Below are 14,705 nucleotides of genomic sequence, written 5' to 3'. Positions count from 1 at the left end.
AAAAGGAATCGCTTAGAATTTTCACAACTTTTGTAGAAATATCGTAACCATAAAGTAACTACACACTTTTTTAATTAACAAATATAGTATTAAATTGCAATTAACCACAGTAATGGAGTTTATTTAAACAAGCAAATTTATGATAAACAACATTAAGAATAAAACTACATGCAAACCATTCCAGTGATGCAGAAACTCTAACGGCAATATAAAAACAAGTGGTGTTTGGTAAGAGTTTCCTTAGCAGATTCAACATTAGTAAATTCAACTAGACACTTTCTTTTAAAGTATTTGATCTGATCCTCAAATACTTGTTGACATAAATGATTTTACATATATTGCTAGTCCAAAACTGACTGAGACTACTGATGTGTGTAGATTTACTCATGCTTGTAAGTGTTTGCAGGATTGGACCCTTAGTTTTCATACATTGTTTGAACACTGTTCCAGCTCATTAAGCAAGTTAGGCTTAGCAATCAGTTGTATGGCATTATCTATTTTGTTCTGCATTGCAATTTTGCAGCTAAATGTATTATTATTTCAGAGGGTACAGAAACAGTGATCAGGTCTCTTACAGATATCAAAAGCATACTTTATACAAAATTTCCTCAGCAGGCTCCTGGAAATTTCCTGAATAAGTTTTTTTTTTAAATATTTTAAATGACTATATTTTGAACAAAGTTAGCAAAAATAAATAGGCTTTTCAAATATATTCTAAGCCAACAGGCAGATACACCAGCCAGGGAAGGTAAAATAGAGCTCCAAACTATTGGTAAACCCAAGGTTCTTTCAAAATGGCTACTTTTATTAACAGGAAAATTCAAAACAAGCACTTTGCACCAACTAACAAACAATAGAGGTCTTTGCAGCTTTCAATAAGGGGAGGAGGAGAGGACACAAACTCATCTGAGCAGCCATTCTGGCTGCTTCCCCTGTGCTTTTATAGCCCCCATCACAGATCGGCCATGAAATAGGCAGTGGACCTGGGTTCTCTCTGTAACCTCTTACATGCTGGGCCTTAAGGATCACCTTTATACTTTAGGGCTCTTTCTCTCTCTCACCCTCCTTCCCAAATTAAAGGTTTTAAACTGTAGTTTCTACTCTCGGAAGATCATAGCCACATACATAGCTCTTTTTTCTCTCTGTCTCACTTGCTATTTTAATCCCTCCCTTCTTTTCCTTTAGCCATCTAAGAAATTCCCTGCTTCTTACTTACTCAAACCTAATCCTGCCTTTCCTCTTCCATCCCAAAATGTGTTGGCAATTACAAGTGATTGCATAATGGGCTGGATTATAGGACCAAATACCCCACTAGTGTAAGAAGATGCAACTCCACGGAAGTGAATGGAATTGCACCTGTTGGCAGTGAGTCTGGCCCATAGTATCACAAAACAACACATGGAAGACAACTATTTTATTGAGCAACAGAGAAGTGTGAGATTTCCTTCTCTAATGTCACATTATCAATTTGATAGAAGAAAGCCGATGTTGGCAATACCTTTGCAATATATATTTTATGGTAAGATTGCAGTCCTCCCAAGAAACCGAGAAAATATTTATTTTCACACACGTCCCCCCCCACACACCCCACACTGTTCTCTCTGTATATCACTGTATGCATCAACTAAATGAATAATATTTCAAAAGTTACCTATCTCGTGAGACTGAATGTCCAGAAGCAGTATCAAAAGGCAATAAGGGACGGATCCTGCAGTGCACTCTGATATTTCCCCTCAGTTCCTGGGATTATAATATAAAAATGTAATTAGCACAAACTATTACAAGGGGACATGCATGTAGGCTCTGGTCTTGCAAATACTCATGTTTAACATGCATAAGAGTTTGCAAGGGAGGAGAACTGAGAGACTAAGTTACGCTCCAAGGATTCTCCTTTTCAGAGCAATGGGCACAAGTACTATATTTAAAAGACATTTCTGATTAGGAACAGTATGGTATGACTTGCTGCAAAAAGCAGATGTGCCTCTGTAAAGAAGCATATGGTACAAAGACAAAGGATCTGATACATCAAGTAGGAGCATATTCATATGATATGATGTTTGGGAAACTATGCATATAATTGCAGGAGGTCTCAATGGTTCTCTCATTATAGATACTCACCATAGGCGGCAGGTTTGTATAATTTTTAGTGGTGCCCAAAATGGTGGTCCCTGCCCCCTCCGCTCCCACTCTGTACGCCGATATAAAATGAAGCTACAACGCGTCGGCACCACAAGATTACAAGGGTCAATTAAAAGTGAAAAGTCAGAAGCAGCACTTGGCCACATATTTGTGCATGGGGAAGCTATGTCTCTGAAACTGTGTGGGTGCCTCATTTCCCCTGCAAGGTGCCAACTGAAGGTGTTGGGGACAAAGAGATCAGGATGCCATTCTCTGTCCAAAGAAGACACGAGGCTAGAGGAGGGAGTGTTAGTTTGGAGTGGCTGGGAAATGGCGATAGGCCAAAACTTGGGTCTGCTCTCACCACCCTCAAGATGGATCCTACTGATGGATCCTGTTTTCGTATACCTACAAGCAGGGCTGTCCTTCAGAGATTTATGGTGCCCGATAGGCAGGATTAATTAAACTGGTGCCCCTAGTGCCTTCTTGCCTTCGGAAACAAACATAAGTTATAGTTTGAAACTTGCACAATGCATCGTTATAAAACCAGTTTAGTTAATTAAGCACACTGTCATGCTGATGGTCTAGGCAATCTAATGAAAACAGTAGCACTATAGAAAAATTCATGATTTGACAGAATGATGCAAATAATATTTTTTTAATTTGTCAATTTTTATTGGGAAATTATATGAAGGAGGTTTTGAAATAAGGAATAAGTTTTAATTAAAAGCATCTTTCTGCTTTTCTGGCTTGGCAAAATCGAGTAATAATCATCGTCTGACAAAAGACAGTTGATGTCTTGTTTGATTGAAAACAGCAAGACCAGTCAATGTTCCTGACTCCTTGGAAGCAGAGATTAGTTTTTTAATGAGCTTTAGTTTGGAAACTCTGTTCTCTTTGATGCTACTTTACAGAGGAATATGTTCGAAGTTAGAAACAAGTGGCAATGTACACATTCTAGGATATAGTCAACACAGTTGCTGGTATGAATAAACTGTAGCAATGTCCAATCATTCGATTTTGGCATGTGGCAACAATCAATTCTTTCAGAACAGTTCAAGTCCATTTTAAATCAAATTGATCCCGTGCTTCAAGTGAGGCTCTCTAGCAGGGGTCCCAACATGGTGCCCATGGTGCCACAGCGCCCTACAGGGACTCCAAGTGCACCGCGTTATGGCCGGGGATGAGCATCTGCCGAAATGCCGCGAAATCGGCAGATTTTGCACAACGCCTCTGATGACACCGCTGACAAGCAGTGTCATCCAGAGGTCGCTGACTTGAAATGCATGAATTCAGCAGCATTTCAGCGGATCTCGTCCGCACACGGTCCTTGCGTCTGTCGCCTGCAGACGAAAAAGTTTGGGGACCACTGCTCTTGGTTCTTGCACTTTGTCATTAGTTGTCTTCTTTTCCTATTTCACTGAATTAGTCCTGTATCAGCCCACTTCCAGCTGAGTGATGGAACCTCAGGCCGACAGCGGGTTGAGTGGCTCAGCTGGGTCTCAGCCGCGGCTCTGCTCAGCCGCTGCCAGCCTGGGGTTGCTTGCGGGTTTCCAAGCCAGCAGCGCTGAGTGGGGCTGGCAGCCGGGACCCGGTGGCAATGGAGCAGCATCCGAACCCACGAACGCGGAGGCTGAGCCTGCTGCAGCCCCGCTCTGTGCCATCCAAAAATCAGCTCGGCGTGCCACCTTTGGCACATGTGCCGTAGGTTGCTGATCCCTGCTCTATACATTAGTATGGAGATGAGCATATTACAGTTGTTGGAGGGCTCTATTTAGCAGTAACAGGGCTATAGGAAAGTCAGTCAACATTTTTTGTTTCTCTGATGAAAACTGGCCCACTTCCTTCCCCATACCAAACTTGTCACAAATAATTGTCAACAACTTAATTTACTTTTTTGGCTAAGATATTGATTTAAAAAAAATATTGAAATTGAATTCAGGAGTGTTAGCAAGCATTTTTGGCAAACAAATTTGGTCAATGACAATCAGAATGGCACCAGAGTACTGCTTTCATGCTTGGCTCACCCTCCAGCCTGCTGGTCCAACAGCTGCAGTAGAGGAGGAGATAGGTGGAAAACTGCATGACCCCAAAATCTACCTCTTGGGGTGCAGAGTGGCCACAGCAGCAGCAAACCCTCAGGTCCAATCACATGCCAATGGGCACAACCACCAGCCCAACAGACCATGGTGAAGTTAGCACAGCATCTGATCTCAGGGACGGGGCACCCACGGAGCCACAGCAGCTGCTCCTGCCCTATGCAGCTCCCCTTGGATGAGATGGATCGCTGCCAGCCCGGGGAAGAGACGCGCTCCCCAGCTAGGGTGACCAGATCCAGCTGTCCTGATTTTATAGGGCCAGTCCCGACATTTGGGGCTTTGTCTTATACAGGCACCAATTACCCCCACCCAGGGTGACCAGACAGCAAGTGTGAAAAATCAGGACAGGAGGTGGTGGGGGGGAATAGGAGCCTATATAAGAAAAAGACCCAAAAATTGGGACTGTCCCTATAAAAGTGGGACATCTGCTCACCCTATCCCAACCCCATCCTGATTTTTCACACATGCTATCTGGTTATCCCCAGCCCAGCTGTGTGTGACCATTCCAATCCTGGCTGCCTGCGAGGAAGTGAGTTACTTTCACTGTCATTCCTCAGCAGGTAGGCAGCCAGCCTCCCCTCCTCCCCCACACCTCACCCAACCCAGCCCTGATGCCGGGGGAAAGAGTCACACTCACAGGTGAGTTCCTTCCCCCACCCCTTCCCAGAGAATTCCCAGCAGCCAATCCCCTCCCTCAGACTGTGCTGCATTCGGCTCTTTCTAGGACCCAGCACTCCACTGCTTCCCATCTGTCCATGTTTCCAGCAGAGCGGTGCCCCCAGACCTAGTGGTGCCCTAGGCGGCTGCCTGTTCTGCCTATGGCTAAGGACGGCCCTGCCTACAAGCTTTGTTTTAGCCTGTCGTCTAATAAACCTTCTGTTTTACCAGCTGGCTGAGAGTCACGTCTGACTGCAGAGTTGGGGTGCAGGGACCTCTGGGTGCCCCAGGACCTGCCTGGGCACACTTGCTGCGGAAAGCGCACGGTATGGAAGGGCATTGCTGAATTGCTCGAGGTCAGACCAGGAAGTGTTAAGCTTCTTGCCCTGGAGACAGTATGCTCAGAGAGAGGAGGCTCCCCAGATCCTGACTGGCTTTGTATGGAGTAGTTCCAAAGCATCCCAGCATCCCCTTCCACACCGTGTGCTTCCGGAAGTCCCGCAGGCACTGACACACTCTCCTCTGGCCTTTTGTCCTTTTTCCGGCATTAGGAAGGCCACCTGATCTCTTTGTTCTCCAACACCTTCAGTTTGGACCCTTACAGGAGAGTGGCCCAGGCCATCAGTTGCCCGGAGACAGGGTTTCGGCCATTCTCTGTGCAGACAGCATCACACTGGCACTCTAGGGCTCTACAACAATCACACACCCTTATCCCACCATCTAGATCCTTGATAAATGCATAGGGAAAACTGAGGCACCCACACAGTATTCAGAGAAAACATTAAGAACATTCCCACTTTGTAACACCTGTATACTTTAAAGGGTGTAAAATAATCAAGTATTGTGCTAAACACAATGATACTCCAAACTGACCACCAAATTTAAGTTGCACGTTTTTCCCCTCAAGTGAGGGCTCTGGGGTGGGGCTGGGGACGAGGGGTCCACAGTGCAGGAGAGTGCTCAGGGTTGGGGTGCTGGGGGCACAGGCTCTGGGGTGGGGCAGGACTGGGGATAAGGAACTTGGGATGCAGACAGGCTGCCCCAGGGCTAGGGTCAGAGAGGACTCCCCCCTCCTTACTGGCAGCAGCAAGCTCCAGGGGAGGGACCCCTCTTCTCTCCCCTTCCCCCCTGCCCCGCAGCACACTCACTCTGCACCACAGTCACTGCCCATGCTCCTAGGGGCTCTCTAAGGTCCAGAAAGCCCACTTGCCTCCCCTATGGTGGGTACCGGGCCGGGGGGTTGCAATCACGTGTGGCCTCCCCTGCTGTTGCCCATGGGTGCCGGGGCAGAGAGCTCCCAAGCACGTGTGTGCCTCCTTCCCCCTCCTCTCTCCCTCTTCCTCTCCCCCGGTGCTCCAAGAGGCTGCCTGCCACTGATCTCTATAGCCTTAGGCAAAGGCAGCACAAACAAGGGAGAGAGGCACTGGCTGTTTTCTTTCAGGCAGGGAAGCTCCAGGCAGGGCAGGGCCAGCTCCAAATATTGGTGGAGCACAGCCCTCAGCCTTGAATAATCCTGGTGCTTGAGCACCTTGAGCCCGTATAACCTGCCGCCCCTGATACTCACAACTAAACTGTTGTGAAGTATTTTTCTCTTTTGTTTTTCTTGCTGGTATCTCTCACTAACTTCCTGTAAAGACTGCTCGAGATCAAATGCTTTTGTCCGGAATGCTGGAAGAAGAAAGCCATTTTAAAAATCCAAACTCTTGGGATATACAGGTAGGATTTTCTATAGCAGCTAAGTGAACTAGGAGCACAGTTACTATGGACACAAATACATAACTTTGAAAATGTTAAATTATTAGATGTGCAAGGCATTCAAAGATCATTCAGATCTGCCAGTCCAGTTAGGCCAGTGCTATTTGTCACTATGTGAGAGATCAATGTACAGAGGCCATCTTGGGACTCCGGCTGTTTAAGCTGGTGGACATCAGACATGATGCAGTGGTGATGGGCTTTTTCTTACACTGAGCAAAGAGGTGGTGATCTATACCATGCTTACCACCTCTTCTGCAGACTCATTAGGCATCAGTAGTGGCATGTACTCCCCTCCTATGCAGAGGAAAAGTGCTGAGGCAGCTGCAACCATGGGTGGCTTCTTAACGAGTTAAGGTGGAAATGGGGGAGTGCTCTAGGATGAACAGACAGGCTTTAACTTGCTCTTGGATACCCCTGGAGTGGTGAGTAGATAGGAGAGTACAAATCTTTTGCAAGATGCAATGATATGAAGTATTTTGAGAAAATACTTCCCATGTGATGGAACAGAAGTGCGACTGTCCTGGAAAATGGAGTCTATACATATAATGAAGGCAGAAGAGTCATTACTTCATGCCTCTGCTTGTTCAGCTGAGCATAAATTTTCAATACAGTAAGAAGACAATTAGACATGCAACTCATTTAGTTTGCTGCTAAGCCGTTATAAACAGAGCTGAAAATGTTCCCCCTAAGATGCCAGAGTACACTTCATTTCTAGGATTTTATAGAAAGCTTAATCTTTTGAAATCCCATGAAAGTCCTCCTCACACAAAATGAAGAGGGATGGATAGAGCAGAGTAAAAGCTCTCCAACCTTACAGATGATTTTGTTTCAACCTCATTATATTCACACTGAAAAGTCCATGTGGCAGATGAGAAAAACCTGTAAACTGTCAGAGAAAGCAACCTCCCAGGAACCCCAGAAAGAAATCAAAGTCCCCAACATTAGCCAGGTGTCCAGTGACACAGAAGTACAGTACTCCACAATGTGGCTCTAGAGTTGAACTAGCAGTAAGGCCACCAGGCAGTATTCACCTTTTTATAAAGAAGTTAATATTGAATTTTAAGATCTCAACATAACAAGCATGTAACTTATACCCCTGGCTAGGAACTAAAAATCTGAAAACTTTAAACATTTGTCTTACATTGGAATTTCCCCAAATATTATTTTTGCCATTCCTAATCTGTACACCTCACCGGTCAGCCTTGAGGTATTCTCCAGTATGCAAATTTCCAGGGGTACACGAAACTGTCAGCTGGAGGGGCAAGGCAATATCCAGGAGCTGCATGAAGAATGGTCCCTTTCTTGCATTCAGTAAATCCAGTAAACTTAGTTTGAGCAATCATTTGTGGGTTAATGTTGGGTTAAACCTAAACAATAAGGGGGTTAAATGTTTCAGTTTTACCCTGGAAGCCTAAACAGAAACTTCTCTCTTTGGCCACATAAGATAGTAACATTTTTTAAAAAAAAAATATACACAGCAACACTCAGTTCTTGTATTTTCTTGGAGAAACCAACAGAAAAGGAATTGTTTTATGGAATTATAACAGTGACCACTGCTAGGCTGCAACACATTATCCATTATAGGCCTGAACTTGACCACTTGGCACAGCTCCCTCACATAAGATTTTCCAAGTGAAGCCCCTCATAGCTAAAGCATGACGTAAAAATCTCGTTTGTTTTATACTAATCCTCTTTAAGAAGTAGCATTTAGGACTATTTTTTTAGCAAGCTGGAAAGCAAATGGTTTTAGTTATTGGAGGTGATCTTTGTGAGGTGAGCTTCTGCAAGAAGTCTGGTGAACATTACAAGCTCTGCTCCACTTAATCTGTGCTTCAGTTTTAAAAAAAAATGCTAGTCCTTTTTGTTGTGAAAGTAGTTGTGAAAACAGTAATCAATCGTTAGCTTGTCACAATAGTCACTAGTTTGTCACAATGGTTTTTCGAAGACAGATGATTCCTTGGGATCTGCAGAAAACAAATAAAGGTCTACAACAAGCTTTGTTTATCCAAGCACTGAACAACCCCCTACCTCAAGTCCTTGCACCTGACATCTGGTATTTTCATACATGCTTTCCCAACGCTCAATTCCATAAAAGGAATAAACCATTATGCCGCTCATGTTTTGTGAGGCTTTATATGCAGTAGAGATGGACCCTTTTAATGAAAGTGCCACAAAGCCCATTTTCTAACAGGCAATTACTTCTAAACCTTCCTTGTGTGGAACTATTTGTTTATGTACCTGGCCATTTGTTACCATTATCATTTGTGTTCTCCTGGGAATCTTGTTTGTTTCCCCTCTGAGCCGCTCTAGAAGTTATTTCTTATTCATATTATGGTAGTGTCCAGGAACTCATTCGGACATCCATTGTGCTAGGAACTGTACTAACATAGACTAAGACACTGCCCCTGCCCCTGGAAGGTTACAGACACAGGGTGGGGAAAAGGGTATCCTCTACAAGCACAATGAACACGAGTGATAGTTTGCAAACATTGTGTTCATGTCATCACTTTTCATCTTTTCTTCCCATACTGGTTCCAAATTTTAAAAATGAGGCCAATCACACCCAATGGAAATGGTTCCCCTACCTTCTAGGTTAGAGAGCCATAATACAAAATGCTTCACATCACTAGCCTTTTCAATGTTGTTGCAGTTATCTTGCAAGAGAGGTTGTATAAGAAGACAAACATCAGTTATCTTTTCTAAATGATTAGCACCAGCCTGAGTAACTGGTTTTGTTGCACACGGTTCTAGTCTTAACCAGATGCGATCTACAGGTTGTCAGATACTCTATTTGTCTGTAATACTGCTCTTTAGGATAATGCATTTTTATACTATGCAGAGGTTTGGTTTGGTTTGCTTTTTAATCTCCCCACAAGAAACTGAGGGTGAATTGATACAAGCTTTTAAAGTAGCAGGTTTTTTTGTTTTGTTGTTAATGTCAGAAGGAACATTTTGAAGGCACAGAAAAGTCCGGGAAGAACATTAATTTGGGCCCAGAACCAGCCCCTTCTCTTCCTCAGGTGCAGAGGACATCCCAGGCAGCAGAGCTGGTGAGGCTGAGCTATGCAAAAGTGGGCAAACGCAGGATTCCAGGGGACTATGCAGAGAATGCACATCTCCTGCTTGGTGCAGAGCTCAGATCTTGGGGAAGAAGGCCCAGAGTGACAGCACACAGGGGGCAGGACTTGGGCAGGCTAGGGGATGAGCTGCTCCACATCGTCTTCCATCTTCCCCACCACAGGAAGGAGGAGCCTGTGTAAGGAGACATGGAGGCTAATTCATAAAACCTATCTATAGCTTACTGGGGTGGTGGAATAATTCTTCCCCCAGTTATTCATTCGGTCAGGTACAGGGTTTAGAATCTGCTCCTTCATAACTGCTAGAGTTGCTAACTTTCTAATCGCACAAAAGTGAACACCCAAGCCCTGCCCCTTCTCTGAGGCCCCGCCCACTACACTGCCCCTCCTTCAGTGGCTCGCTCTCCCCCACCCTCACTCACTTTCACTGGGCTGGGGGAGGGGTTTGGGGGGTGGGAGGGGGTGCAAGCTCTAACTGGGGGTGCAGGCTCTGGGGTGGGACTGAGAAAAAGAAGGGGGATCCAGGTTTGGGAGGAGGGCTCAGGGCTGGGGTAGGGGCATGGGCTTACCTCAGTCAGCTCCAGGTCAGTCCCTACCTGTCCTGGCACTGTGCTATGCCCCGGAAGTGGCCAGCAGGTCCAGCTCCTAGGTGGCGGGAGGAAGGGGCCAGGAGGCTCCGTGCGCTACTCTTGCCCACAGACACCACTGCCCCCTCCCCCAGCTCCCACTGGCCACAGTTCCCAGCCAATGGGAGTGCAGAGCTGGTGCTCGAGGCAGGGGCACCACGTGGAGCCCCATGGACCCCCGCCTAGGAGCCGGACCTGCTGGCCGCTTCCAGGGCACAGCATGGTACCAGGATAGGTAGGTACCAGCCTGCCTTATACCTGCAGCACCGACGACCGGACTTTTAACGGCCCGATCAGCGGTGCTGACCAGAGCCACTAGGGTCCCTTTTTGACAGGGCATTTCAGCCAAAAACCAGACACCTGGCAACCCTAGTAACTGCTAACTAGCTAAGCACTGACAGTACTAGTTCTTCCATCTTTTGAAGACTATTCTGGGTCCAAGAAACTGATATGGCCTTTTTCAGACAGTATCTATATAATGGATTAAGTTAAAAAGTCTTCTTAAATTTTCAGAAATTTGCTACCCATCACAAAAATGGCTTGATTGATATATGAGTCTCAGGAGGAACCCTGTCAGGCAGTCTGACCATATTTTTGCTAAAATGATAACATCTACGTTAACCAGGCAACTATGGTAATAAGGACAGAATAATGGGTCTGTTGTTGGTTTGGGAATTACTATTATTCACATTTCACATAGCAAAGATGGCAGTGTCTAGTTTTCAGATTGAGATTAAATACATCTAATAAGGGGCTACTCAGTTATTTTACAACTGTTTGAGTTCACTCTGTACCCCCTAGACACTGGCAATTCACATATTTGGAATGCTTTTTAACATTTCTTCTATGGGTATCTACCTATCAAGCATTTCAGCTTGAGCCTCTATTTTATGAGGCTAAACGGGTAATATATGATTTCCCTGGTATATATATTTGGGATTACTGCTAGTAAGGGATGATGTGTACATCTCATGACAGTAATTCTGAATATATCTCTATGATAGTAAAGACTGTGTAACTGGCCCACCAATTTTATTTTGCTTTACCAAATGGACAAATCTCCAGGTAGAATCCGTTCTATGATGACCTGTGAACCTGGCCTGTTTGTTTAAGTTTATGATACTGACAATGTATTTTACTATTTCATTCATACTCTTTCCCACCTCTGCCTTGTTTAGTTAAGAGGAATAAGGGCATCTGACCACATACCTTTTGTATCATGCTAAGTTCCATTTAATTTGGGCCAAACAAATTTACAGCAGAAAAGTTCCTCCTACCTTTTCCATTTGCATTTATTTTAAAAAAAATACTTTCGAATTTGTGTGCATTTGGTCAGTCTTTTGAGTCCTTCAAACCCAAATTTATCCTACAAGAATATTTTTTGTGCTAATGCTGGGCCTTGCTGGATATCTTTACTATTTACCATTATTAATATTTATGTAAGTGTTACACCTGAAAACATTTCCCATGAGTTAATAGCTCACCACTTCTTGACATCCTTGTAAATGTCACATTACATAAGGTCCCAATCCTGCATTGCGATCCACATGGGTGGAACTGCTGCACTCACACACAACTCCACTGAAATCAGTGGCTGCACTCAAATAGATTCCAATGCAAGACTGTGACCTAATTCAGAACATTAATATTTTATAGTTCCAGGTACATAATATTATAATTAATAAATTACAATAATGAGCTGAAAAATATAGGTTAAGAACACAGAGACTTCACCCAAGTACCAACATGCTATTTTGATATGTGTTGACGTTTCCCTTAGCTGCGACATCACAGATTGATGTGTTTTAAAGGATATCGACAGCAAGACTAGAACAGGACTAAGGCCTTTGTGGGACCTATAAAGAATACTTTAAAAACTAGTTTACAACACTGTATTTGTTTATGGGATAACTGCCCCACAGAGCCTGATAAATTGGAGCATTCAGCTTAATCTTGGTTCAATTTTCTACTTTGCTCTCCACTACCGTGTCAAAGTTGGTCTGTTTAATTGTTTTCTTCATCTTGGCAGTGGAGCATTCTAAACCCATGCAGAGTACATAGTCTTTGTTTAATCCATCTGTCTGACTAATAAGCAAACGTTCATTGGGACTGATCCAGCACACACATGCCTCTGTGCATTCTGATTGCTACCATTACATGAATAATCCTCCTGGAATCAAATAAGCCCCAGACATAATGGATTTTTGCAGCATAAAAATGGACAATTGTTTCTCATGTATTGCAATACCTGGGGATAGTATTGCGAGTTGCTGAGTGGCCCACAAACTTCAGTTTTTACTTTTTATTCCTGCACTTTGGATAAATTAAATCAGATCTTGAGGGTTATATTTTAAAAACTCTGTCCCCCAATCCTGCCATCAGATCTGCTAGCACAGACTCACATGCCTGTGTGGGGTCCCACTGAAGTCAATGAGTTCTGAACATGTGCAGGAGTCCAGAATGAGTGTCCAATTGCAGCATCAAAGCCTTGGTGAGTCTTGTGCACACAAGTACCTGCTTTGCATTTATACATGTTCTGCAAGTCAAACATCACACTGAGTTTTGAAAACAATCTTTATAGTGTAATTTTACACAGTACTCTGTGTGTGTCTGTTTTCTAATTAAGAAGTATATTTTCCCCTAAAACATAGGAAAAAAATTAAAAATCCAGTTTGCCCTATTTTCTGACATTATTCTGAGAAGGCTGTACTCTCCTGAGATTTTTCCTGGTGCAGTCAAAAGTACAAAGTTTCAGCTAAGGTAACACATTTTTTATTTTACTATTCCAAAATAATCAAGATAACAAGCCTGACATTTTGACATTAAAATGTTAGAACTGGGCCAACTGGACAGTCTAACAGAAGCTGCAATCAGCACAAAAAAATCAGTCCAAACTATTGTCAGGTATGCTGCCCTGTGAAAATATTTGATTACATACATATTTTTGGTAGTACCTGCTTAAGGAAAGCCCACCATCTAGAAGCCTAAATGAAAAAAAAACAAACCAAAATTTAAGTGACACCTGTGTCAGAACCAAACAAAACACATGAAAGAAATGTAATATCAATGTTACAATGAAACATAATGCGGGGAGCCTTACTTTGCATAGCTTCATTCTGCAGCTGGATCCTTTGGACAGCAGTCAAAACTTGGTAAAGAGAATTCTTGCATTGATGTTGAAAGTCTCTTGAAAGCTCAATAGCAAATGAATGGAGATTCTTCAGGTCTCGCTTAAGTCTCTATGCAATAAGCAGAAAACAGCATCTTAAAAGAGATGTAAAAATAGCAGTCGGAGAACTGATAAAATATCCCTAATGCAAATAATTATTGTCAGGTATCACAACCAAGGACAACATTTATATTTCACATAATGAATTGGTTTATTTAAAGACTGATCTTGTAAAATGCTGAGTCATCTAATTTCCAACTGACTTCTGCAGAAAATTTCATAGCAAGTGCTGAGACCATCACTGCATCAGGCCCTAAATGTGGCACAAAGTATCTTTTTTTATTTTCAGAGGGGTAGCCTTGTATTAGTCTGGATCTGTAAAAGTAGCAGAGAGTCCTGTGGCACCTTGTAGACTAACAGATGTATTGGAGCATGAGCTTTCGTGGGTGGTGTCACAGGACTCTTTGCTGTTTTTTTTATTTTGTTAACTAAAACCAAGACACTTTAACAGTGTGTGATGTACATGCTTATGAATCACATATACAAGTAATTTTAAATACAAATACTTTATTCTTACTTCGCACATTTTATATACTTTGTTCAGTAGCTACTAGCTCATCCTCAAACTTTTCTAGAATTTGCCACTACTTCTGATATGAAAGAAGACGCATTTTACAAAAATCTAGTTCCTTTACAGTGTGGGATACAATGGTTTTTATTATTAGAATACATTAATACAATGTATATTATGTGAATATTCAATAGGTGTAAGAGAACCCAAAGCATCTTAAGAGTTAAAAATTGAAATAAGTAAAAATAAATGAAATGCAAGGGAGAAGTGTGGTCTGACTGTAGGAGCTAAGGGCCAGGAGATCTCCTTCTAGGCTCCTGGACAAGGCACTTAACCAATCTGTAAAATGGGATTAATAATGATTTACCTCACAGCGGCGTTGTGATGGTTAACACTTTCTAAGGCCCTTTGAAGATGACAAAGTGCTGAGCATTACTCTGTGGCACTTTGATATTACTTGTACTACATAGTCAGCCTTTCACTGTGAATTAATTATGTGACTACTTTTTAATGGTAAGACAATAAATTGTACTGAAAGTTAAAAAAAAATCTGCTGCAGCTTTACCTTCAAAAAGCTACAGAACACAACAGGGTACAAAAAGCAGTGTTTTTCAGTGACAGTTCTAGGAATAC

General features: G+C 43.1%; 1 protein-coding gene and 1 long non-coding RNA gene across 7 annotated transcripts in view; one reads left to right on the top strand and one right to left on the bottom strand.

Moving 5' to 3' along the window:
• KIF25 (kinesin family member 25) overlaps positions 1 to 14,705 on the bottom strand; it is an 80,407-nt gene that overhangs the window by 49,797 nt on the left and 15,905 nt on the right. For all 6 annotated transcript variants that reach the window (XM_075064116.1, XM_075064115.1, XM_032781060.2 and 3 more), the window contains 3 exons: positions 13,433 to 13,571; positions 6,439 to 6,542; positions 1,652 to 1,740 (listed from right to left, as the gene is read on the bottom strand). In XM_075064116.1, coding sequence (XP_074920217.1) covers positions 1,652 to 1,740; positions 6,439 to 6,542; positions 13,433 to 13,571 — 332 coding nt within the window. The remainder of the gene's footprint in view (positions 1 to 1,651; positions 1,741 to 6,438; positions 6,543 to 13,432; positions 13,572 to 14,705) is intronic.
• Positions 4,836 to 14,705, top strand: part of LOC142046591 (uncharacterized) — a 374,791-nt gene continuing 364,921 nt past the window's right edge. Inside the window, exon 1 of the long non-coding RNA XR_012655577.1 lies at positions 4,836 to 4,856. This is a non-coding gene — a long non-coding RNA (uncharacterized LOC142046591). The remainder of the gene's footprint in view (positions 4,857 to 14,705) is intronic.

This window comes from Chelonoidis abingdonii, chromosome 3 (genome assembly GCF_003597395.2).
Source record: "Chelonoidis abingdonii isolate Lonesome George chromosome 3, CheloAbing_2.0, whole genome shotgun sequence".
Classification (NCBI taxonomy): domain Eukaryota; kingdom Metazoa; phylum Chordata; order Testudines; family Testudinidae; genus Chelonoidis; species Chelonoidis abingdonii.
Note: the sequence above shows the minus strand (reverse complement) of the source record. Positions and strands in the feature narration are given on the sequence as shown.